General features: G+C 39.7%; 1 protein-coding gene across 1 annotated transcript in view; it reads right to left on the bottom strand.

Moving 5' to 3' along the window:
* wnt9a (wingless-type MMTV integration site family, member 9A) overlaps nt 1-27,983 on the bottom strand; it is a 77,892-nt gene that overhangs the window by 899 nt on the left and 49,010 nt on the right. The window contains exons 2-4 of the mRNA NM_001045363.2: nt 20,011-20,270; nt 15,868-16,130; nt 1-6,517 (exon numbers count right to left, since the gene is read on the bottom strand). The exon at nt 1-6,517 is cut by the window's left edge and continues 899 nt beyond it. Of these exons, the coding sequence (NP_001038828.2) occupies nt 6,041-6,517; nt 15,868-16,130; nt 20,011-20,270 (1,000 nt within the window). The 3' untranslated portion in view covers nt 1-6,040. The remainder of the gene's footprint in view (nt 6,518-15,867; nt 16,131-20,010; nt 20,271-27,983) is intronic.

The following is a 27,983-nucleotide window of genomic DNA, read 5'->3' as shown; positions in this document are numbered from 1 at the left end:
TAGGTCCCCTTTAATAACAAGCAAATGTATCTTCGCTGTTAAAAAACAAGTTGACTCAACTTAAAATTGTAAGAAAACTTGCTCCAGCCCTTTTTTAAGTTGACTTTACTTGAGTCAACTAAAAAAAAATGTGTGCAGCAAGTTGCCTTACAATTTTACGTTGAGCCAACCAACTTTGTTTAGTCCTGCTTTTTTTTTTAATAGATATTTAGATATTATATTTAGAAAATGGAGGTTTTTTTGTCACGTCCGACGTCGACATTGTCATTTATTGAATTATCCACCAATTTATTTAGTTTTTTAAAAATATAAAAAAATTACAAAAAGTAAAAGTACTCGTCTAAATAAATTAAAATACAGTGCTTTCCAGATGATTTCACAGAGATGATCGCATTGTATGTGTGCTTTCTGAGGACAATTTCACAACATCATGACATTAATTACTAAAGCACTGAACTTGGCACTATATTGAAACTAGTTTTGGAGGGGAAACGTGTCTAAACATCAATATTTCTGTCCAAATGCCTGTAATCCGAATGCATGTGCCTTATGTTTGTCTGTTTGCCACAGGAACATAACCATAGCTATTTATAATATTAAAAATAAATAAAAGAGCTTCCGAGCTTCAGTGCGTGAATGGTGCCATTTCGTTTTTGTTTTCCTTTCTGTCAGTCTATCGCTCAGTAGTTCATTCACACTAAACTAGTAAAAAAAAAAGCATATATAATTAATTCATATATTTTGTCATATCTTAATTTCTGTATATTTTATTTACACTATGCTGATCTCAACAGAGTTATATGATCTGAATACAAAGTCATACGTTTATCAAAGTTTGAATGCGGTTAAAAGTCCGATCAGACAGCGCTTTCTCACGACAATTCGTAACTGTTTTTGATTTAGTGGCTAATTCGTATGAATTTGTACGACCTCATTTGTAAAATTTAGTACGATTTGCTCATCCCACGATGACATTTCAAGAGTTCACACTTGGATATTGCTTGACGCTATTAGCAGGTTTGGCATGTTGTCCTGGGAGAGAACCCTGAGCTTGAAGACAATTTAGCTTAGTGCTCCCATCTAGTCAATTAGCATGTACGGGGGTCCGAGATCAAGTAGGTCTCGAGAACTCCCCCCTGATAAAGAAGGAAAAGGGGGAGATGGGGTGGAAGGGGGGATTCTTCCAAAATCAACCCTGCAGGCACAGGACGTCAACCTGAGGTCATAATGGCCTCGTATACCCCAATGTCGTAAGGACGTTGGATTTTGTTTTGAAATGAAAATCATGTTGATAGCAGAACCCAACGTCATGCCGATGTCAATGTCCAACCTAAAATCAACCAAATATCAACGTCTAATCATGTTACACCTTGACGCTGTGTGGATGTTACCATTATGACATCTATCAGATGTTGGATTTTGGTCACTTTCCAACACAACCCAAAGTCAACCAAATATCAACGTAATTTGATGGCGTTATTGGACATTAAAATAACATCCTTAGATGCTGGCTAGATATTGAATTTTGGTCACCTGAACTAAATCTAACCTAATATTAATGTCTTATGATGTTGTGTGCCTGCTTGGATTATTATTGATTACGGATGAGGGACCAGCCACGATCAATCATATTATCTGCTCCTCTCGAAATTATAAGGCAATCACTAGAGTTTGAGCAAGCGGAATTCTGTTGTGCGGCGCTGCGAGAAGAGGTGGAATTAAACTTAATGATCACTCATTTTAAAAAGTGAGCGATTGGTTCATATTTTAAATTCCTGTCCATGAGGTCATGTTTTGATCTTCTATTGGTCTCACGCAGTCAGGTGATGTGATTTCACAGGTTAGAGTTCACCAAGCTTGAACTTTGCAACGCATCAAACTTGTCGCACAAGTTTGCGTTTGCCGTCTGACGCATTCGAATGGGGAGAAAAGTCCAGTGTGATCGTGGCTTGAGTTTGTAACGCCCCATTCACACAGGGTGTCAGCGTCAACGCTTCCCGTTCACTTTTAATGGGTGATGTTAAGCGTTACTGAACTGCATTGCGGATCTGTCAACGCTACTTCAGAGGCGTTGCTCGCTGTAGAAATTGGGACTAGCTCAACTTTTCAAGCGCCGACGGAAGCGTCAGCCAATCAGATCACTGTATGCAAATACACCAGCTAGACAGTGGCCTACTGCTGACTGAATTTCATTGGCTGACGCTTCTATGACGATTGCTTCAGCCCCAACTTCAGACACGCCTTCAATCAAACGTTGACGCTGAAGCCCCGTGTGAATGGGGCGTAGCTCTTCACTTGGGTTTAGGGGTAAGGTTTGGTGCCACGCCTTCTTTTAAAAAACGTAAATTTTCATACATCTAAATTAGCCACTAAACTGACAAAACGTAAAACAGTTACGTTTCCTCATGAGATCGGTCTGGATCAGAAACTTAGACCCTGTCATTTGGTCACACAGCGGCATTCTCCTTTCCAGCTGTTATGTTAAATAATTTTCAAAAAATATATGGAATTTCAGTGTTAAATTTTACACAGATATACGGAATTCTGCATCCATATAGACATAAAAATACACTGTGTTCAGCCTCTCCATGACTGTGAATGGATTTGTTGATTCAGTTATTTAAGAGCAACCTAATTAACAAGCACAGGCGATTGTCTAATGTGGATATTCGGCAAAATATTTCTAACAAGTTTACCGTGATACATGAATAAAACCATAGTCAAGCAGTACACGATACGCACTCGATCTAAAAAAACAGTAACACTTTATAATAACTACTCACTATAAATTATTTATTAGGTATTAGCAAATCTTTAATTCATTGTCTTAAGTATAACCTCTACATTACCAAAGTTAGTAAGCAGTTTATAACTGCAGCTATAAATGCTGTAATCTTGACATAAGCAGATATATATTGATTGTATTTTCATACTTTGTTAATGCTTTTTGTTATTACTTAATTAGGTGTTGCAGTATTTACAAACCAGTTATTTAAGAGTAGTTGGTGCTATTTTAAGATCATTCAGAATGCATAAGTAAATGATTAATAAACTATTCAAATTAACATTCATGTATCTTATTATTCAGTCATATACTAATAGTTAGTTTGTATGTTAATAAATGCTTTAAGTCAAAACTCCATCCATTTACTCATGCTGGTTTCCAGCCATTTCCAGCCTGATCTTAGCCTTGGTCAGGCTGGAAAATGACCAGCTAAATCCAGCTAAAACCAGCTTGACCAGCCTGGTTTAAGCTGGACATAGCTGGTTTTGGCTTGGCTCTCAGCCTGGCTAGGCTGGTCAAGCTGATCTTAGCTGGTCATCTACCAGCCTGACCAGCCTAGAAGTGACCAAAACCCCTCTAAAACCAGGCTGGTCAACCAGCTAAAACCAGCCAACCAGCCTAGGCTGGTTTAAGCTGTTTTTTTCAGCAGGGTACTTACTCGTTCTGAATGATTCTAAAAGCCACCAACTACTCTAAAATACAAATGGTTTATAAATAATGCAATACTGAATTTAGTAATGAGCAATTCATGAATTCGATAATTCATAATGTGTAGTTATTATAAAGCAGGGATCACCAATCTCGTTCCTGGAGGTCCGGTGTCCTGCAGATTTTAGCTCCAACCCTAATCAAACACACCTGAACAAGCTAATCAAGGTCTTACTAGGTATACTTGGAACACCCAGGCAGGTTTGTTGAGGCAAGTTGGAGCTAAACCCTGCAGGGACACCGGCCCTCCAGGAATGAGATTGGTGACCCCAGATATAAAGTGTTACCAACCGGTTATTTTGAAACAGTCTCTACATGGAAATGAATTTGATAAAGTTAAAGTCACTTAAAAGTAAAAGAGAAGTTCCTGTAAAGCTCTTTTCAGATTGCTGGATGGTTTATTCTCGATTGTTCACCTTCCAGCTGCTTGTGAAGAATTGTAAACCATGGCGTATTTCATATATTAACCAGCATTGTCCTGAAAAGCACTGCTGCGTCGATTTTAGCAATGAATCAGCAGCTTTAAAAGAGGATGGACAGATCTGTCGTCATGCGCAAGCCTGAATCATGGAGAGACTAATGCTCTTTGTGATATCTCTAGGATTTCTTTACCATCCAAATGGCACATAGTGGTTTCACTCGCTCCCTGAACAGTCATTTGTAGAGTTCATTTAAGGCTGAGATAAATCTTAAATAGGCTGGCAAAAGAGTTCCACTGTCAAGAAACAACATAAAAAGGAAGGAAAAGTAGATCCAATTCGTTCCTCGCAAGGACTATTCCTTGAGATGTTCCATAAATTATATCCAAAAACAAAAAAAAAGGTATTGCTTTCCTAAGGGCCTTGTCGAAGAGAATTACAACACAAAGTGAATGCAAGCACACAAACAGTATGGTCTGTGTGGTTAGTGGTTATTTAGCATACTTAGATAAGTGGTGTATATAATCGACTTATAATGTCTGTAAATCTATTTACATATGCATACACAGTCTTGCGTGGACGTAGAATATATGTGCATGCAGAATAAATCTGACAGCATGTTGTAATTGCAAATTCCTCCTGGATTTTAAGCCCCATTCACACTGCCAGCAACATGCAGCGACGATTGACCATTCATTTCAGTGGAAGAGACAGAAACTTCAGGTTATCTCCAGTTACATAAGTGACCATTAACGAATGGATGTGGGCGCAACAAAGTTAAAAATACATCAACGTTTTGCTGTTCAAACCAAATGCAAAGCACCACGTCACTTGCTCTCGTTTACCCATGGGATGTTTTTCATCTCACTTGAATATTTCGGTAGTAAAATGCACTTAGTTCAGATGAGGGGTGCCCAAACTCGGTCCTGGAGGGCCGGTGTCCTGCTTAGTTTAGCTCCAACTTCCTTCAACACACCTGTGTGAGTTTCTACCTAGAATGAGCTTGATTAGCTGGTTCAGGTGTGTTTAATTGGGGTTGGAACTAAGCTTTGCAGGACACCAGCCCTCCAGGATTGAGTTTGGGCACCCCTGGTTTAGATTTGGTCCCTCTCTAAATTAAATGTTTCCCTAAAAAGCCGCACCGACACGTTTTTTTCGAAGTCATCTTTGCAATTAAGCATTTTGCGTTCTGATTTCGTTTAAATTGACTGTTTTACCTGCACAATGTTCAATTTCAGCGGCAAGAAAACGAATTTGCGGTCAGTGAACATCAGCATAAACGTTACCTTAGCTGCCTCAAGTTTTGGTGTTTATCGTCAATAAAAAGCCGCACCGACACGTTTTTTTCGCAGTCATCTTTGCAATTAAGCATTTTGCGTACTGATTTCATTTAAATTGACTGTTTTACCTGCACAATGTTCAATTTAAGCAGCAAGAAAACAAATTTGCGGTCAGTGAACATCATATTAAACGTTACCTTAGCTGCCTCAAGTTTTAGTGTTAATCGCCAATAAAAAGCCGCAACGACACGTTTTTTTTTCTGAGTGATCTTAGCAATTAAGCATTTTATATACTGCTTCCATTTATATTTAGTGTTTTACCTGCACAATGTTCAATTTCAGCAGCAAGAAAACTCACAAAATTTGCTGTCAATGAACATCATCATAAACGTTACCTTAGCACTCTCAAGTTTGGGAACGCCCACTAGCGACTTCAATCGGCGCACACCGAGCGAAACGCAGCTACAAGTCGATAGTAGTGTGAATGAGCCTTTAATTCGTTCGGAATTAAATCACATACAAACACATACCCCATTAAACAAACTTGTCAAGCAATAACTCGGAGCCTGTCAACAATCGTCCATCCAAGACCGGACTTCATTGTCGACGTATGTCTTGGCCGATGAAATAAAAACGTCTCTCAAAAAAAGCCGTAGACCAATCCCCTAGGTTTGCTACTGTATATTATACAGCTTTCCCACCGCAAAAAAAAAGTGCTTTCATCTGTGTTAACTAGTTTGACGCCTTTGAGACCTTTCCCTCAAACCAGCACTTCTTCTCTCTTTTTGCTTTGCGCTCTTTCATTGCTGAGAGATATTCTGCACGGTCACGATGCGTTGTTTTTTTTTTTACCCCTTACAGGTGTAAACCTCTTCTTTTTGTGTGCACTGTTTGCATTCGACATAGCAGCACCAGCGCACCTGGCACTGGCACGGTCTGGTCACCACCCGGCTCTGGGTGTTGTGTCCCCTGCCACAGCAGATGGCCTCGCAGTTCTTGTCCTTGTAGCATTTACGAGCCAACGTGCCCGCCGAATATTTGCTCGGCCTGCAGAAGCTGGGCGAGTCCTCGATGTGTAGCAGATCTGGGGTGCGGGGGATGTCCGGCTGGGGGGGCTGCTGGCTCTGGGAGCGACTCTGGGAGATCTCGCCCTCCCCGGTGGCCTCGTTGGTGGAGCTGGCCACCTTGACCGACGTCTCGTAGCGCTGTTTGAGCTGCTTGCCAATTTCGTGGAAGGGCGCCAGCTGCCTCCAGCACGTCTGCACGGTGCATGAGCCCGAAACGCCGTGGCACTTACAGGTGGTCTCGACCCCAGTCTTGATCACCTGTGTGAGACAAATATTAAAAATAGTGAGACGATGCACAGCAAAGGAATAATAGTCAAGTATTTTTCATAACGTCGCATTGCAATTTGTTTTTATTTCCAATCCTTTTTCAGGCCTTAACACTGAAGGCTGGTTTGTACTTCTGCTTCGAGCAATCGAAGTGACCCACAGCGCATGCCCTGCAGTAGCCCTGCATTTATACCTTTGCGTGCAGAGTGTGTAGCTCTGCAATAACACTTCCGAAACACTAGCAATAAGTTATGGCATGTTCCTCTGTATCGAGTATCTTTGTGGCTGTTTTGTTTTTTTCTGAATGCTACGTTAATGTACAAGTAGTTAAATCTTGCTTAAAATTTGTTAGTCGAGAATTCTCATAGTGTTACATCGAAGTTAGTTTTATTTCACATGACTTTTCAGGGCTCAATACAAAAGATTTGTCCATTTTTTTTTTCTTTGGACACACCAAATAAATGAATTATTTGCCACAAATTTTAAATAACGTGTCAAAACAAACAAAATATAGCTGCATACATAATTTTTTTAAATCAACAAAACGTTCATTAAAAAAACAAATCACATTTGAAACAATTATCTAATGAATCTAAAACTATGTGCAATAGTCCGTTGATGCTGCTATCACCAGTTAAAAGTGCAGTAGGTGATCTGCCAAAATGCTAACCACTTAGCATATTATCTTTGGACGGCGGGGAGGGACTGTGATTCAAAGCCACACCCCCTGAAATCGCGAGCGCGCAACTACCGCATCACAACAGCAGACAGACAACCCACTAGTTCATGTCATTCGCCTGTTAGTTAGTGCCAGCGGCGTGCAGGAATTACATATATTACTTTGCCACACTTACATGCTATTTCAGAGCGAATATTCAGAGTAGCATGGTAAACAGTATAGGGAGGCTGTCATTGTTCAAAAATGACCCAATGTGAATATAAAAGCAACTTCAGCTCAGTAAAGCAGGTTAGGCGGAATAGCACTATTTACTAATGTTTTGTTGTTAAACTAAATATAAATCTACATTATCGATGCTGTAAAACACAGGTATCAAACTCCGTTCCAAAAGGGCCGCAGCTCTACACAGTTTAGTTCCAACCCTAATTAAACACACCTGATCAAACTAATTGAGTCCTTCAGGCTTGTTTGAAACCTACAGGTAGTGTGTTGGAGCAGGGTTGGAACTAGGGTTGTGACGATGAGGAAATTTCCCCACCGGTTAATCGACATGTGACAACACCGGTAATACCGGTATCACCGTGGGGGTGGGGGTTTCCTCTTTTCTTTCTGCTTTTAAATAGCTTATAAATGCGGGCGTATAATACTTTCAGTTTTGCGGGAATTGCCAATTCGGCGTCAATTGTTTGAATGGACGAATATGATGAATGTTAGAATGTTTTTAAAACGAATAAGAAAATAAAATAGAAAGATAAATAATTAAAAGATAAATAAGATAAATAAAACATTGTGAGATGATGATCGCGTGATGTGTAAAATGAGAGTATGCCTTGCATATTTATTCTCACGTGATAAATGAAATATGACGAATTACTATGTTCAGATTTTAATTATAGTGCATGCTCTCTGGTCTTAAGTAAATTATTACGAATTCTATTTTCCATTTAATTCAAATAAATATTTAATAAAAAAACGAATACTTAGAAAAAAACAAATGTGAGGACGTTGTCACGGTGGAAAAGTGATGTCACCGGTGTTGCGTCTTAAAACCGATATCACCGTCTATCGTGGCAAGCCTAGTTGGAACTAAACTGTGCAGGGCTTCGGCCCTCCAGGAATTGAGTTTGACACCCCTGCTGTAAAAGGACTTTATGAAACTAAAAAATAATCACATCAATCTTTCAACACGAGATTTTAGTGACTGAACAACACGTCTGTGCATATAACCCATTCATAACACAACACAGTCTAACATAAGCTTAGCCTGACTAAAATAGTTTTAAAACAGCATTACCTGTCTAACAGTGATACCTCAGCCATGGTGTCGTCCTTCCTCCAGCGTGCTAAAGTAACTCCAATATTGATTCAGGTTTTTAAAAGTTTCAATTCAGCATTTGATTTCTCCAGGTCTGTCTAGTGACTGCACGGCCGCTTATGCCGACAGGCACGCGCAAATGGCGGATCTGCGTGAACAGATGCGCAGAAGTCTGAATCTACATATGCTGACAGACAGTCTGAGCTGCTTATCCGAATTATGGGAGATGTTGGTCCGACTCGATTTAATTGGATGAACATTTTTTAGTTTTATGCTTTACCCTGAATATAAAAATACATATAAATACATTTAGATCATTTACTGTAGTCATTACTATTGGACTGTGAAGAGACTTTCAACCAGCACAACAACACATGCTTCTGAAGACAATCACCTACTGCACCTTTAACTATACATACATGTAGATTTAATCTCCTACTACAGCAATGTTTTGGTAAAGAATGATAATTAGGGTGGTCTCGACCCCCATCTTGATCACCTGTGCGGGACGAATATTAAAAGTAGTGAGACGACACACATCAAAGGAATGTTAGTCGAGAATTTTACCGAACGTCAACATTTACGTCTCCAATTATCTCAGCAGACACAGCACAGAGCTCAGCTGTGCCAGATCAAAGACACGGTGAGTGTGGTGTTTACCGTGCCCTCATGCTGCCCCCGAAGAATCTGTAAAGGTTGGTTAAACGGATGATATTTACAAAACAAGCACTTTGAGGCGATGACTTTGATGTGCCCACATATTTTGATTGCTTTTACCTTCTGAAGACGAGGAACAAAACACGCCATTGAGGAGCATCGGGTATTATCTTCATTCTCGTCTAATTTGTTTCATGTGACGTGACACTAACGCAAGGCTTTCCTTCGTTGATTGCTATTCATTTTTATCAGAGTTAGATATTGAGACTAAAACACTCCAAGATTTACTAAACAGGGCAATTTAGAATGAGATAGCAATCACATACAATTGAAGTCGAAATTATTAGCCCTCTTTTTCTTTTTAAATATTTCCCAAATGATGTTTAAAAGAGCAAGGAACTTTTCACAGTATTTCCTGTATTTTTTCTTCTGGAGAAAGCAGTCTTATTTGTCTTATTTCGGCTAGAAGGAAAGCATTTTTAAACTTTTAAATTGCATAATTAGCATATTCCCAGGATAACCATGAAGAGAATTATTAATATGGCTAAGGTTGCAATGTTTTAGTGGCTGAAATACTGCAGCAGGTGCTCTATATGATTCGCAGGTGCCCCTAACTTGCCATTTGTTCACATGGAGGTGAAGTAATATTTGTGGTTTGAAACAAAATGGAAACATGCCAGGTCTGCAGGTCTATTCCAGTGACTAAAACAGTGAACGGCTAGATCTATGGCTTCATCAAAAATACCATCAGCAAAAAGCTGTGATTTAAAATATGTAATTTAGGATATATATATATATATATATATATATATATATATATATATATATATATGTGTGTGTGTGTGTGTGTGCGCGTGTGCACTCACTGGCCACTTTATTAGGTACACCTGTCCAACCACTCGTTAACATGCAAATTTCTAATTAACCAATCACATAGCAGTAACTCAATGCACATGAACAAAAGTGCCAACCTGATTGGTGGAAGTTTTAACGTGGCGCGTCAAAAAAAAAAAAAAAAACAAGCATGAGGCGTTTTTTTTTAAATGACGCTTTTGCGCCTGCCGTTTTGCGCGTTGGTGTGCATGATTACATTGGCGGCCTTTATATAGTCATGAGGCATTAAACATTGACGGAAAACGCGAGCAAAAAATGTCTCGGTGTGCCACGGGCCTTAACGCTCCATGTCATAAAGTGCGAACCAGCTCAGACTGGTTTCTTGAACATGAAAATTAGTTCACTGTACTCAAATGGCCTCCAGTCACCAGATCTCAATCCAATAGAGCACCTTGGAATGTGGTGGAACGGGAGATTTATATTAACACTCACCGGCCACTTTATTAGGTACACCTTACTAGTACAAAGTAGAACCCCTTTTTGCCTTCAGAACTGTCTTAATCCTTTGTGACATAAATTTAACAAGGTATATACATATATATATATATATATATATATATATATATATATATATATATATATATATATATATATATATATATATATATAAGAAAGAAATCCAATTTGAAGGTCAGGAACTCATGCATGTGGTTCAAAAATAACTCTGACCATGTGCATGAGGAAGAACAATCAAAAGAACAAACAAAAGAAATTAACTATCTTAACTGATCTACTGAGAGTACTTACTGTACATTTTACATTACGCAGAGTGGATTAATGACCACAATGTTTGATTCCTTCACCATTTCTGTAAGAAGGTGAACTTGAATATAAGCACAAAAAGTCGCTGTCTGGACTGTTTCTGTTGAACAAGTGGTAGACTCGTTCAACAAAAAAACAAAACCTGCAAATCTACCACAATGGAAGGAGGGGGAAATGTGTAATGTCAGCTTTAAAAATGCAGGTGATGCCGAGGCTAGCACATTCCAGGTTTGTTCACCATATGGGATTTGACCCCAAACCCCTTACACCTCCTTGCGTGTGCAGATGGACCAAAAAATGCAGTGCTGTAAATCTCTTATCGGAGAAAAAAAAATGGCCTGAGGACGACTGCTTCAGATGGACTGAGCAAAGAGTCCTGAGCCGCGTTGTAATTTATATCCATTCTAACACTAAAACTAACAATATGGGACAATCTGTTGGTGCCAGACCTGTAGTTTACTTTGGCTCTCTGCTATGGGTCTTTTTCTGTTCCTCCATTTTTTGTTTTTACTCTTACCAGGGCCTCAGTGTTACCTCGGCTCTTTCACTTACCAAAAACAAAGGAAGACATGGGTAAGCTTAGTGTTTCTTAGACTCAACGTAAAACTAAAACCACAAAGCACTATATACTATTACATTAAATAGACAATTTAAGCAAGTTAAGATCTAATGTTTACATAAAGGTGCCATAGAATGCATTGGAAACAGTATGCTAAATTGTTTTCTGGTGTATGCATGTGGTATGTAGCGTAGGTAAGTGCAAAATTCTCCATTTACTCTGATTTGACCCTATTTGGAAGGATCATGAATATTAATGAGTTCTTCTCTGATATGCAAAATGATTCATGCCCTTATTAAATTACAATCTTTCCATGTAAAGTGATGGAGAGGTTTATTTTAGTTTGATGGAGTGAGTAAGCTATCAATGTTAACAGAGTAACCTAGTTTGCTCCTGCATTGTTGCGGATGACATATATGCTAATTATATTTTTTTAAAAGGGACCAGCAGATATATTTGGAGTTACTATATGAAAACTCATACAGAAATTAATGGCAACCACTAAATAAACATGAGTTTTATGATGTTTATTGGCAACCCTTGTCTTCAGAAAAATTCAAAGAAAGAGCAGAGTGATATGACACAGTGCATAAATGTGCATTAAACACTTAAATTCAGCGTTTTACATATGTCTGTTGCTTCATTTAAATCTAATGTGTAGTTTTGGGTACTAATGATGAGCTGTGAGGAGATGAAGACTCCATGAGAGCTCTATAAAGCCGGTCTCATTTTCAAAATAAGAGTCCCAGTAGTATTTTAGTACAAGTTCATGCAAATGGACACTTAAATTTAGCAGTTTACATGTGTCTGTTTCCTCATTACAAACATAAGCAGCAAATGTTACAATATACACGTTAAAGTAACATAAAAAAATTAAAAAGACTTTCCAGTATTTAAATAAAATTCAAAATAAGAGTTCCTGATACATACTATTTTAGTACAAGTAAAGCCTGATTTATACTTCTGCGTCAAGTGACCGGCGTAACCCACGGTGCATGCAACGCGCGTGGCTGTGCATTTATACTTCTGCGCGCTGTCTCTGTTGGTCTGCATTAACGCTTCCGAAACGCTAGTTGGCAGTGAGGTGTAAATGTTCCTCTGTGTCGAGTTTCTTCGCTGCTGTTTTGCTTTTCCTGAACACTTTCTGGATGTACAAGTGGCTCAAACTCGCTCATTTTGAGGCAGGAACCGGCAGACGTGCAACAACTTTGACTATGAGGTAAACACAAAACAAAGCTTTCCATCCGGAGCTCCTTCATGGGACTCCACACTTGTAAACAATCGCTCCATCAGGCTTGCGCCATTCGCGCGGCTCTCGGTCCCGCCCAGACTCGTCAGCGCTACCAAGCCGACCAATCACAGAGCTTGCGCTACGCGTTGTTGCGACGTGTAGTTACATTTTTTGAGAGGTGCACGTCAGCGACGCCGAAGGCCACGGCGAAGGGCTATGCGTCAGCGCCGTAGCATACACCGGCGTTTGATGCAGAAGTATAAATCAGCCTTTAGACTGAAAGTAAAACCAAATCACAAAGTACTATATTCTATTGAATTAAATAGACAATTTAAGCAAGTTAAGATCTATTCTAAGGTTTACTTAAAGGTGGCATAGAATGCATTGATTTATGTCAAATTGTTTTCTATATATACATATGGTATGTAGCTTAGATAAGTGCAAAATTCTCCATTAAAATATTATAAGTCGATTTAGAACCTTAGAGTTTACCCCTATGACGGAGAGGTCTGATTTGACCTTATTTGAAAGGGTCATGAATATAAATGAGCTTTACTTTGACATGCAAAATGATTGGTGTAGATTCCTTGTTAAATTACAATCTGAAGTGGTGGAGAGGTTTGTTGTAGTTTGATGGACTGAGTGAGCTATCTTTATGTCTTTATTGGCAAATCTTATCTTCAGAAAATTCAAAGAAAGAGCCGGGTGATATGACACAGTGCATAAATCTGCATTAAACACTTAAATTCAGTGTTTTACATATGTCTGTTGCCTCATTCAAGTCTAATGTGTAGTTTTGGGTACTAATGATGAGCTGTGAGGAGATGTATACTCCATGAGAGCTCTATAAATCCAGTCCCGTTTTCCGATACATAGTATTTTAGTACAAGCTTTGACAGACTTAAAAAATAAGGAAAATTAGCATTGTTGTAATGCCATTAAGAAACAATCAAACAAAGCCTGGGGTGCACATACCTGATATTATGAGTAAAGGTATGCCATTTTCATGTATTGAACTTTTATTACAACTTTTAACCATGCCTATATTCAGATTTTTTCCTTTTATGGCACCTTTAAAGAACCTAATAAGTTGGTGAACATCCTACATAACTACTTGACAATTTTAGTTTTGTGGAAATGCCTGAAATCCAAAACAATTTGATGTTCATCACAACAGTTGGTACTGTGTATTATCAAATATGCAAGATATATTGTATGATACATGTGTAAATATCTATCTATTTGCAAACTGTGCCTTTATATTGAGATCAGGTTACACTTTGTTTTAATTACATGTACTTACTATTTTGTTGGAGTTAGAATATGGGTTAGTTTTGGATTAGTTACTTGTAATTATTGATAATTCATTGCAATAACTTTAGTAAATGCATAGAATGTGTACCTGAAATTACCTGAAAAACCTGTAAGTGTTCAAACAATGCAAAAATCTGGTCCTGTCTGAAACTCTGAAATGTGTTTTTGATTAAGAGTTTCATCTGGCTTAACCTAGAGCCAATAGAAAACAAGACACAGGCAAGGGTAAAGTTCAGAAGTCGTAGACCTGCAACAGAACACCAGCAAGCAGCCATTGCCTCCTTTAAATTCTTATAATCTTCAAGTCAGCGCACAAACAAATTGGATCATATACTCCTTGTACGCTGCCGTTTTTGACAGGAATAAATCCAGTCTTGTGTAAGAACAGTCTTGTTCCTTGTATTATTCGTGGTATGCATGTTAGGTTGTGAAATGTAGTTTCTAGACAAGGCAGAGATGTCAGTGATTCTTCTGTTATTAATTACTCGCCCTCATGTTGTTCCGAACCCCTGAGACCTTTGTTCATCTTCAGAACACAAATTAATATATTTTAGATGTGATCCAAGATCTCTTCCACTGACAGCAATGATCCAGAGACGTTCAAATTCCAGAAAAGGAACCAAAAACTTTGTTAGAACATTCCATGTGACTTCAGGGGGTCGACTGAAATCATACGAAGCTCCAAGAACACTTTTGTTTGCCAAAAACAAAGTTAAACCTTTTTCGTCTATGTCTTCTGTGTAATGGCAATACATCAGTGGTGCCAAACCCTGTTCCTGGAGATCTACCTTCCTGCAAACTTCAGCTGCAGCCTTGATCAAACCGACACCGTCAGTAATTACCAAGTGCTCCTTCAGATTCTACTTATGGCCCGTCTCCTCCGAATGGTACGGTACGGTTCCGTACCCTTTTATGGATGTTTCCACCATCAAAAGATACCAATAAGTGAACCGCACCGTACCACATTTTGGGTACCCTTTCGAAAGGGCTTTCCTCGAGTCATGTCTTGAGTTTGAGTCATCCCTTTCCATGTTGTCACATGATGAACAAACGACTCAATAACCTGAAGATTTGAAAGGTGAACTAATCAAGGGTCCTTCCGGCTCAGACTGTGTTCATTGGTTAAGCTTATCTCTGTGTCACACGAATGAACGACTCAAACTTGTCTTGAATCAAAGACTTGTTTTGTCAGAAGAGCTATGCTGAGCTAAGCTAATTGTAGATAAAAGACCCAGATAAACAATGAATTATGTTTTACTCTTTCTTATAGCATTCTAGTTAGGACTTGTTTGTAATCCCTGCTGAAAAATCCCGCTTAAACCAGCTTAACCTGGTTGGCTGGTTTTAGCTGGTCGACCAGCCTGGTTTTAGAGGGGTTTTGGCCACTTTCAGGCTGGTTTCCAGCCATTTCCAGCCTGGTCTTAGCTGGTCAGGTTGGGAGATTACCAGCTAAAACCAGCTTGACCAGCCAAGCCAAGCTGGGAGTCCAGCCAAAACCAGCTATATCCAACCTAAACCAGGCTGGTCAAGCTGGTTTCAGCTGGATTTGGCTGGTCTTTTTCCAGCCTGACCAACTAAGACCAGGCTGGAAATGGCTGGAAACCAGCCTGGAAATGGCCAAAACCCCTCTTAAACCAGGCTGGTCGACCAGCTAAAACCAGCCAACCAGCCTAGGCTGGTTTAAGCTGGATTTTTCAGCAGGGATGTGATCAACGTTTGGGCTAGTTGTACATGTAATTGGAAGCAACTCCTAACATTTTAATGATATTTTGGCAAACTGAATGAAATGACTCAAAAAAAGGTTCATTCTTAATGAACGAGACTCAAAGGTCAGATTTGCTGTGGTTTCCATTACCAACGGAGTCCAAAAAAATCCAAATAGAAATATGCTAACATTACTGAAGACGAAAAATAAATATCTATATCTTACCTTCATTCCTACATTGCTGTTGTGCATGTCTATCCGGGCACGGAGGTCCTTGTTTGACCTCTTACCCAGGAAGTCCTTGACAAATTTGTTGCTGTATTTGAGGTTGTCTCCACAGCCTCCCCACTGCCAAGCCTTGCGGTTCTCCAGGTCCGGAGCCTCATCACAGGTACATCGCTCCATTCGGCCAGCACTGCAGGCTTTGGCCATGGCGTGGGTGAGGCCCGCTGAAGAAATAGCGTAGAGGAACGCCGTCTCCTTGAAGCCTGTCAGGAATATGGGGATTATTGTTAGTCATTAACAATCTTAGTTCCTTATTTATCAGGGGTTGCCACAGGGGAATGAACTGCCAAATATTCTGGCATATGTTTATGCAACTGATCCCCTTTCAGCTTCAACCTAGTACTGGGAAACACCCACACACTCTCACATTCACAAACGCACTCATACACTACGGCAAATTTAGTTGATTCAACTCCCCTATAGCGCATATCTTTGGACTGTGGGGGAAACCGGAGCACCCGGAGGAAACCCACGCCAACACAGGGAGAAAATGCAAACTCCACACAGAAACACCAACTGACCCAGCCGGGAATCAAACCAGCGACCTTCTTGCTGAAAGGCGACAGTTCTAACTATAGAGCCACCATGTCGCCCAAGTGTGAGATATGTTAGGCTTTATTTTTATCCATAATGAAGTGAATGTTGCGCTTGGTTTTTTAACATATCACAAGCAAATCTGTGGCCAAAGCTTTGCTGGGTTTTGTTATTGTCTCTGTTTATTATTTCTGTACTCCCTGCAGTACAGTAATACTCTAAATGTCTGTATTATTGCTGCAGAAAGACTCATTTTCAAGTTTTATGGTCTGCTGAGAGTAATTTGTTAATTCTAAATTGCTGTCTTATAACATTCAGTGGATGGACTGTGAAGAGAATAATTAACCGCCGATTGTTTACAGCTTAATGTACTGTAAGTTATTTTCATAATTCACACCAAGCATAATGGGGCACGGCGCACACTAAATTTCTAAAGGGAATGCTAGAAACTGCACCAACCCAACTTTTGTTTAGCAGTTTAATCAAAACTTTGGATATTGTACATAAATACTATTCTACAAACAATCAGCTTTTCAAATAAATCCTAAAAACTCTTTCACAACTACACATTTTGGTTCCATATGCACATTCAGCACTAAATCAAGCAGTAAATCAACTTATAATGATGACCTCCTAAGAGTTGTGTAACAGTGAGGACTGAATTCATGGCTACTGATAAAGCTTGCCATCACAGGAAAGAACATGCATTAAAATATTTGCATTAGAGGGAGCCAACAAAGATGTGAGATGTGTGAGGCAAACCAAGGCTTGTTTCAGCATCAAAGCAGGCTGCGTTCGAAAGCTTAAGACAGCTGACTTGTTGCCTCGATGCCCTACCAAGCATTGACTTTGGAGGTAGTGCTTGTACATGTAGGCACCTCACAATACTGACTTAAGACATACTTCTAAGACAGCAAACAACTTAATCCTGTACAACAAAAGAAAAAAAAACTAGTGAGAGCTTTGATGACAACTGAGGGAATAATTGCTTACTACCATAGTTTGTAAGAAATATATCAAAATTGGAATAAATTGGACAAAAACGTGCATTTACGGACAAAAAGAAACTCAAGCAGAGCTTTCAGATGCCATCTTTATTTTAGCTCAACTGCCTGAAATGGACAACACAAGGTCATTGGGGGATACGTGCCCAGGGCTACATAGTTGATAAACCGCTAATAAGTACGTCTGGCTGCATTTTATGTGTAAAACGAATGCTACGGGGTAGTTTGATGCTGCTCCTTTCTACACTATTACTGACGGCTTACCTCCATATTGGTGTAATTTTTAGTATAATACCAGCAAACAATGAGTTGGCGGAGCGCCGGCGTTTTTTGGGCGGCACGAATTCAGCAGCTTGATACGAGCGGACCGTAGTCGGCCCACTAGTGGCAAGCCGCCCGTTCTAAAAATGCGGGACACCAGTGGAAAACCGATGGCCCACCCGGTTGTGTTTTTGATGTTGTAGGCTGTTCTGTACCTGATATATGTTCATTCATTCATTTTCTTGTCGGCTTAGTCCCTTTATTAATCCGGGGTCGCCACAGCGGAATGAACCGCCAACTTATCCAGCAAGTTTTTACGCAGCGGATGCCCTTCCAGCCGCAACCCATCAGTCTTTGGACTGTGGGGGAAACCGGAGCATCCACAGAGGAAACCCAAGTGAAGGCAGGGAGAACATGCAAACTCCACACAGAAACGGCAACTGAGCCGAGGTTCAAACCCACGACCCAGCAACCTTCTTGCTGTGAGGCGACAGCACTACCTACTGCTCCACTGCCTCGCCAAAGATTAGGTTTGTCAGAAGTGGACACACTTCTGAACACACACCTCCAGGAGACTGCAACCTGAACGCAGCGCCTTAGACCGCTCGGCCATCCTGACATCCTGATATATGTACTTTTGTTGTTGAGGCACTGAATAAAAATTTGATTATTAATAAAAGAAAAGTTTAGTATAAAAATACTGCAAGACGTTTTAAATATAACAAATTATAACTAAGTTTAAAAATCAAGATTTGATATAAAATGTCATTATTAAAATTGTTTATGAATTTTTTAAATGTTTATGTAAATGCTGCGTTACTTTAAAGTGTCCTTTACCGAGCCCAAAGAGCTTAGAATGACCAAGAGGTGACACTCTGGTGTAATTTGAGAAACAGCCACTAGAGGGTGTGGCGGCCATTTTGGAATGAAAACTCCAATAGAACAAATTGCATATTATAAGTCTGTAAAATAAACCATTAAAAGTGCTGTCTCGATAATACCTGTTGTATTGTCGTCTTTCAGGTTGTATCTCAACTTTAATGCGCTTTTTGAATAAATAAATAAAAAACAAAGCAGCTGCTTGCCATCGCGACAGTTATGAGATCCAATGGACGGCCGAACTTTTTCACTCCAAAATGGCGGAATCCGGGGCTGTTGCTGGGCGCTGCTGTTGCAATGGAACGTTCTATTGAGTGTCGCCTCTTGGTCATTCTAAGCTATTTGCCGAGCCTCATTCAAGCACTGCAGCAGAGAGCGTTGTTATGGAAACGGAGCAACGACACAGTCAACAGCACGTCTCGCATGCGGCTGTTTTCACTAATTTTAGGTAAGTTTAGTCGCTAAAATCACGCAAAAATTACATACAACTGGTCCAGACACTTTTCTTACTGGTTATTGACATATTTATGTTCAATATGTATTTTATAGAGACGGTTGTGTCTTTGGAAAAAGATGCTAAAAAGTTAGCATTTTAGCAGATCAGTTTGCTTAATAGCTAGCCTTGTACAAGGGTCAAGTCTGGCAAAGAACGGTTCCAAAACCTATGTAAAACAAAACCAAAATACCAAAAAAAAAACAGTGTGAAACTGTGGTAGGACATGCGGCAGCCGTACACTTTTCTGCAGCATCTACTCGGATTGTGGCAGACCGCACACCAGCTTATTGGTAGGGTGGACAGAGAGTGATGAAGCCAATTATAATATGGGGATGGTTAGGATTCAATGATGGACAGAGGCCAGTGGGCCAGGATGCCAGAGATGCACCCCTACTCTTTTTGAAGGATATCCTGGGATGTTTAACGGCCACAGAGAGTCAGGACCTTGGTTTAAGGTCTCATGCAAAGGACTATGCTAACTGAACAGTATAACGTCCCCATCCATATACTGGGGCATTAGTACCCACACAGACCGCAGCTTGAGCACCCCCTGCAGGCCTCACTAACACCTCTGCTGGCAGCAACCTAGTTTCACCATGTAGTCTCCCATGCAGGTACTAACCAGGTGCAGCCCTGCTTGGCTTCAGTGGGCAACCATGTGACAGCTGCTGAGAGCTAGCTGCTAGATTGCCTTCTGGAGGACGTGCAATTGGCACCTATGAGAAAAATGTTTCTCAAGAAAAAAAAATGAAGTAAAGTTCAATTCAGACATGTCTTGATGACGTCTTCCTACCTTGGAACGCATCCTTCGAAGGTAGCATTTTGCAGATTTTCGGACACAGCCATTGTTAATGTTTATTCACATGTCAACATCAATTGTTAGCATTTGATAGATAGTACTCAACTTACCTCTCTTTAAAATGTTAGCCCTGTATCGGCCCTCCAGCGTGCAGTTCCATCTCTCAAAGCGAAACTGGTACTGGCACTCTAAAGCACTCATGCTGATCGCCTCCATCAGCGTCTCGGCCACGCCAGGGTCCCGTCGGCACATTCTGCGCTGCTTCTTCTCCAGTTTGAGTCGATCACACAGCTTGTAGTGCGATTTTCCCGCCCTTTCGTCTGGCTGTGAGGTCAGTGGCAGAATGGACAGGGGTTCATTACCTGTCAGCCTATGAGAAAGATAGATTGAGAAGTCAAACACTGTCACTGTCGCAGGCACATTTTTGCTGACACCATTGTATTGACCTTATTCTTGATGTACAAGTGGGCGCAGCCATTGGAATCTTTTTTGGCTCAAGACGTCTGGTCTTAATTACTTAAAAAACAGCTCGTTATGCTGCTGGATGTTGGAAACTGATATTTTCTTAATATGTTATTCTGCTTTTTATGTATAGTCATGAACACACTTGTTTGTAGAGCAAGTAGTTTGACCGTTTTCTGTCGTTTATTATTTCTAGTCATTTCTCCCCTAGGCTACTGGATCAGAAGTTCTACAACAATTGCAAAATGACCACACTTTCGCGCTGAAGAATAAGGTCAATATGTAAGGAATAAAGTACATCCAGTACCGACAGGCTTATGGGAAGCCTGATGTGAAGCAAAACACTGTTGTATAAGACTGAAGTTGACCATAACGAAACTGGCTGAATAAAGAATACTACCTTCAGTCACAAGATGGCGCCAAACTGTTAAAAACTGTGACGTTACAGCCGAGCATTACAAATATTATTTACAAATAAATGTTTAAGTATGTGGATGTTAACATTTTAGCGGTCATTATTTGGGAATAACATACTGTATCTTGGAATGTTGCAACTGACAAATCAGAATTGAGGATTCCAGACAGCCATATAATATTTAGCCTACATGTTCTTTATCCTGCTTTTTACATAGACACAACAAAACCGAAGAATTAGACACAAACATTGTACTGAGTCGTAATGGTGTATTATTACTTTAAATGAAGGCAAAGCTGAAAACAACAAAAATGGCTGAATGGAGCATACACTAACCTCGGCACTATTTAATCACAAGATGGCGCCAAACAGTCAAAAACTGGCAAAACAAACAACAGATGCATATAAATGTTTAAGCATATGGATTTTCACAAATTCACTGAGAGTGAAGGTCAAGGTGATTCGAATTCCCGGATGAGCGTGAAATGTCTTGAAATGTCACGACAGATCAATCAAAATCGAGTATTCCAGACAGCCATTTAATATTTAACAATCACAACCAACTGGATGTACTTTATCCTGCTTTATCCATAGATACTTGCCACATAATTGTTTTTATCCTAGGAATTAGACACAAACATTCGTAATAGTCGTAATAGTTTATTAATTATTTCATTAAAGGCAAAGCTGACAGCAACAAAAATGTCTGAATGAAGCACACACTAACCTACACATTATTTAGTCACAAGATGGCGCCAAACAGTCAAGAACAGTGCCGTTACAGACAACAGATACAAATTAAATGTTTTAGTTATTCATTATTTGAGAATTACATACTTCGGAGTATCACGACTGACCAATCAGAATCGAGTATTCCAGACAGCCATGTAATAATTAGCAATTACAACCGCCTGGATGTACTTTATCCTGCTTTTTACAAAGATAATTGCCACAAAACCTAAGAATTAGACACGAACATTGTACTGAGTCGTAATAGTGTATTAATACTTTAATTGAAGGCAAAGCTGACAACAACAAAAATGGCTGAATGGAGCATACACTAACCTACGTACTATTCAATCACAAGATGGCGCCAAACAGTCAAAAACTATGACAGTGAAGGTCAAGGGGATTTGAATTCCCGGATAAGCCTGCATTTATTTAGCGGTCGTTTTTTGGCAATAACATATCTTGGAATGTCACGACTGACCAATCAGAATAGACTGTTCTAGACAGCCATGTAATATTTAACAATAAATACAGCCTGGGTGTACTTTATCCAGCTTTTTACAAAGATACTTGCAACAAAATCTAAGAATTACACACAAACATTGTACTGAGTCGTAATAGTTTGTCAATTATTTCATTGAAGGCAAAGATGGCAACAACGAAAATGGAAGCATACACTAACCTATGCACAAGATGGCACCAAACAGTCAAAAACTATGGCAGACAAGCATGCACTGTAAGTATGGATGCAGATGTATTTACTGATGGTTGAGGTGATTCAAAGTACTCGAATGAACCTGTGCTATTAGCTTCAGCGGTTGTTATCTTGGAATAACATACCTTGGAATGCTGCGACTGACCAATCAGAATCAAAAATTCCAGACAGCAGTGTAATAACTATATATAAACCATTTAGTCCCTATCAAAATGTTACACTTTTTATCAATTCTGCTTTCGGAGCCTATAAGTTAAGCTTTACAGCAGACTTCTACCTGCAGCCTTGTTCTATCTCCAGCAATGTAGCACTACTGTTACTGTGCATATTCATACCATGCACAAGATTGTGGCGCATGTTTTACGTAGCGGATGCACTTTTAGCAGCAACCCAGTACTGGAAAACACCATTACACGCTCATTCACACACATTAATACACTCCGGCCAATTTAGTTAATGTAATTCCCCTATAGCGCATGTGTTTGGACTGTGGGGGAAAACGGAGCATCCGGAGGACACCCACGCCAACACAAAGAGAACTTGCAAACTCGACATAGAAATGCCAACTCCCAGCCGGGACTCGAACCTTTTTGCTAAGAGGCGACAGCGCTAACCACTGAGCCACCATGCTGCCTTGAATATACTTTCAAAAGAGAAAAGGTCTAATCTTCTTGTGTGTTCTGAAGATGAACAGAAGTCTTATAGTGTGGAGCGACGTGAGGTTGAGTAAATGATGACAGGATTTTCATTTAGTTGAGAAGTAACCCTTTAAGCGTAGAGGTCGCTCTTTGATGTTTAGATTCTTTGCAGGTCAGAGGTCACCAAACTTGACCTTCAGAAAGCCAGATTTCTTTCTGTGAGCTTGTGTTCATGGCTTCCCATGTTTCTGTGCCTATGACTGAAGCTGAAAGGAGATTAAAGTACGGTATGACTCTTGACTAAATGCAATCATAATCTATACTTTTAGGGTTCCTGAAAATTGAATGAATGAAAGGAAAAGCCTGGCTTGATTTCCAGGAATTGGAGCAATTATTAAGGGCTGCTCTGGGCACTTTTTTGAATGTGCGTCATGTAAGCCAAAAAGCATGAATAAATTCTGATGTGGTTAATGTTCTCAAATATATAATGTACTACGGGAAACGCAGTTACAGTTCTGAAGTTAATGTTTGTGTGAATTGTTTATCTGCTGTCCAGTTAGTTTATATTTCTCAGTACTGGTTTTGCGGCTGGAAGGGCATCTACTGCGTAAAACATATGCTGGAATAGTTGGCGGTTCATTCCGCTGCGGCGACCCCTGTTAAATAAGGGACTAAGCTAAAGAAAAACAAATGAATGAATTTAGTTTTAAAGGAACAGTTCACCCAAAACTGAACATTTTGTCATCATTTACTCACCCTTGACTTGTTCTGAATCTGTTGCTTTCTTCTTTTGAACATCAAAAAAAAAAAAAATGTAAACCTTTAACCATTGACTTTTATAGTATTTGTTTGTCTTTTTATTTCATTTTATGTTTATTTGATAGGGGCAATGTCGATTAATTTATGGTAAAAAAAAATAGCCAGTTGATACAGAATTATCTGCAGTCCCATGGTAAATTAGTCACCCTAAAAACGTAACAGGTGACTATTTTACCATGGGACTGCAGATAATTCTGTATCAACTGGCTATTTTTTTTTTACCATAAATTAATCGACATTGCCCCTATCAAATAAACATAAAATGAAATACGCAGCAGCACGAGTGGTCTTTAATGAACCTAAAAGAGCACATGTCACTCCGCTGCTCATCTGTTTGCACTGGCTGCCAGTTGCTGCTCGCATCAAATTCAAAGCTCTGATGTTTGCCTACAAAGCGACTTCTGGCCTTGCTCCTTCTTATCTGCTCTCACTTCTGCAGATCTATGTGCCCTCCAGAAACTTGCGTTCTGTGAATGAACGTCGCCTCGTGGTTCCATCCCAAAGAGGGAAGAAATCACTTTCGCGAACGCTCACGCTCAATCTGCCCAGTTGGTGGAATGAACTCCCGAACTGCATCAGAAAGGCAGAGTCACTTGCTATTTTCAAGAAACGACTAAAAACTCAACTATTTAGTCTCCACTACACTTCCTAATCTGCAATTGCCTCTCTGGATATCACACTAACTGTACACAAAAAAAATTAAATAAAAAAAAGTACTAATACTTTCCTTCTTAGACTTTACAGACCTGAAACTTGCCTACAGCACTTATTCATTGTTGCTCTTATAGTTGTGTAAGTTGCTTCCTTGCCCTCATTTGTAAGTCGCTTTGGATAAAAGCGTCTGCTAAATGACTAAATGTAAATGTAAACATAGTAAACCAAAACATGATACATACAAGCTTCAAATTCAATTACACTTACAACAAAAAAATTTACAAATTCTTACAAATTAACAAGCCTCTAAAACAGGGGTGGCCAACCCTGTTCCTGGAGAGCCACCATACTGCAGATTTCAGTTGCTACCCATATCAAACACACCTGAACCAATTACTTAGGACCTGAACACCATGTGATAATTACAGGCAGGTGTGTTTGATATGGGTTGCAACTGAAATCTGCAGGAAGGTGGCTCTCCAGGAACAGGGTTGGCCATCCCTGCTCTAAAAAATGTACTATACTTAAAACTGACAGATCAATGGTTACAAGCTTTCATCTTTCTTTAAACTATCTTCTTTTGTGTTCAACAGAATAAAAGTAGCTTATAAAGGGTTGGAACCACTTGAGAATAAGGGTGCTTTCACACCTGCCTTATTTAGTTCGATTGAATCGCACTAGAGTTCGTTTTCCCTCTTGGTGCAGTTCGTTTGGGCAGGTGAGAATGCAGCAATCGAACTCGAGTGCGCACCAAAAGTGGACCAAAAAAGCATACCGAGACCTGCTTGAAGACCCGCTTTCTAACAAAACCTGGAGCAGTTTGTTTGTGGTGAGAATATGATCCAAACTAAACCAGACTCAACCGCAAAAAGTACTGCGCCTTTTGGACTAATCCAGCTGCCGTAGGCCGATGCGCTGTGCATTATGGGTTATGGAGGAAAAATATTTGTTGACAGCGCTTTACCAACAGAGAGAGAGGGGGGGGGGGCATTACCTGATGGATGGTTGGTAATATTTCCGCAAGATGACCATGTCACATTTTAGCTAAATTAATTCACACCTCCTCCTGAAGTGATAAGCGATGCATTAAAACAGTTTTCCAGCTGCGGCCACACTTCATTTTCGAAATGTATAGTTTGTCTAGAGCAGGGATACAATCGTCCATCCATAGTAAAAAGGACATTTTGTGTCTGCCGGTTTGTTTACTTGCGGGAGTTCATAGGCATTTTCCCGCACGTGAATTCTGACCAATCAATAAGCAGTTTGGGAACTATGTTCAACAACATCTGGCCAATGAGTGATGTGGATTTTGTCAGATGACTGCATTTTGGTTCTTTTCAACTGGTTCAACTGGACCAAAGCCAGCAGTGCGGTGTGAAAACGAACCAAAGACAGCAGAAAATGCAACAGTTTACATTTATTCCCCTTGGTCCGGACCAATGAAGCGAACTACAGATGTGAAAGCACCTTAAGTAAACAGTGAAAGCATTTTTCATTTAGGGCGATCTATATGTAGTTCTAAGTGTGTCTCTCACAGGTGAGTGGGCCTGACAAACCATCTGTAAAAAAAAAACACACTTTAATTTCTCTTTTTTGGGGGCTTACATGTTTTGAGGTTAAATAAACATGCATAAAAAATCCACTAATATTATGATATTAAAATATCCAATTACAGCAGGAAAAATAAGTGTAAGTATCACCATTTTTCTCAGAAAACATATTTCTAAAAGTGCCGTTGACATGAAATTTTCGCCGGATGTTAGTAACAACAAAAGAAATCTAGGAATGCAAAAAAATATATAAAAATCTAATTAGTTTACAACTTAAGTTATGCGCAATAAAATAAAATGATGCAGGGAAAAAGTATTGAACACATGTAGAAAGTGAAGGCAGTGAAAGCCCAGACAGCAGCTGAAATCTCTGAGTAGTTCTTCAGCAATCCTCTGCCCTTCCTCAGTGTAAATGAAGATCAGCTGCTTCAGCCCAACATCTACACTAGCAGAAGGATGAGGAGGAAACAAGGGTGGACATTTCAGCAAGACAATGATTCAAAACACAGCCAAGGAGACTCTCAAATGCTTCCAGAGAAAGAAAATCAAGCTCTAGAATGGCCAAGCCAATAACCTGACTTGAATCCAAAAAAGAATACAGAATAAAGCTCAGATTTGATAGACGAGACTCACAGAACTATCAAGATTTTGACACTGTTGAATTATGTGAAAAACTCACACACTTCATTCTCCATATGAGAGGCGTCTTTAAGCTGCAGCACCAAAAAACCTTTTGTGTAACGTATTACAGATGTTTCAGTAGCTTCAGAGACTTTCTCCTTGTGTCATTCCATTGTTATTACTCATAACTCATTTTTCAGGTTAATTCCTGGTTAAAAAAGAGTAGCTTTAAGTTCTGAATTTAGCAAGTTTATGAAAACGTTTCAGGCTTATGGACAAAATGGATATAAAAAATAAACCCATTTATACGTTAACAAAAACACTGAACACTGAAAACAGAAGATTTACAGATGAGCCTGTAAAAAGTGCTTTCAATTTCCACTAATAATAATTTCTGAACTTTCAGGTTCTCTCTCTCTGTCATTATTTACCTGTTCCTCGTGGTTTCCCAATATATAACATAGTTTTCATAGCAGGGCATGTTTTAACATGCAGCTGGGATTTAAACTTGGCTAGTGTCATCTGCTAGTTAGCTAAGCATTAAAGAACTAGTCTCAGGCTCAGACGTCACACCCACACACCGTTGGCTGAACGTCTAATTATAAGTACAGAATTTTCAGCCCTCCTGAATATTCTTTTACCCTATTTCTGTATAACAGAAAGAAGATTATTTTCAACACATTTCTAATCGTAATAGTTTTAATAACTCATTTCTAATAACTGATTTATTTTATCTTTGCCATGATGACAGCTCATAATATTTGACGAGATATTCTTCAAGATACTAGTGTTCAGCTTAAAGTGACATTTAACTACACTCACCGGCCACTTTATTAGGTACACCTTCAGAACTGCCTTAATCCTTTATGGCGTAGATTCAGCAAGGTACTGGAAGTATTCCTCAGAGATTTTTGCTCCATATTGACATGATAGCATCACACAGTTACTGCAGATTTGTCAGCTGCATATTCATAATGCCAATCTCCCGTTGCACTGCATCCCAAAGGTGCTCTATTGGATTGAGATCTGCTGACTGTGGAGGCCATTTGAGAACATTGAACTCATTGTCATGTTCAAGAAACTAGTCTGAGATGATTCGAGCTTTATGACATGGTGCGTTATCCTGCTGGAAGTAGCCATCAGAAGATAGGTACATGTTGGTGTTAAAGGGACGGACATGGACAGCAACAATACCCAGGTTGCTCTTCTGCAGACATCGGTTGTAACGAGTGCTTATTTGAGTTACTGTTGCCTTTCTATCAGCTGGAGCCAGTCTGGCCATTCTCCTCTGACCTCTAACATCAACAAGGCATTTGCGCCCACAGAACTGCCGCTGGATATTTTCTCTTCTTCTGACCACTCTCTGTAAACCCTAGAGATGGTTGTGCATGAAAATCCCAGTAGATCAGCAGTTTCTGAAATACTCAGGCCAGCCCGTCTGGCACCAACAACCATTCCAGGTTCAAAGTCACTTAAATCA

The sequence above is a fragment of the Danio rerio genome, chromosome 2 (genome assembly GCF_052040795.2).
Source record: "Danio rerio strain M-AB ecotype USA chromosome 2, GRCz13ab, whole genome shotgun sequence".
NCBI lineage: Eukaryota > Metazoa > Chordata > Actinopteri > Cypriniformes > Danionidae > Danio > Danio rerio.
Note: the sequence above shows the minus strand (reverse complement) of the source record. Positions and strands in the feature narration are given on the sequence as shown.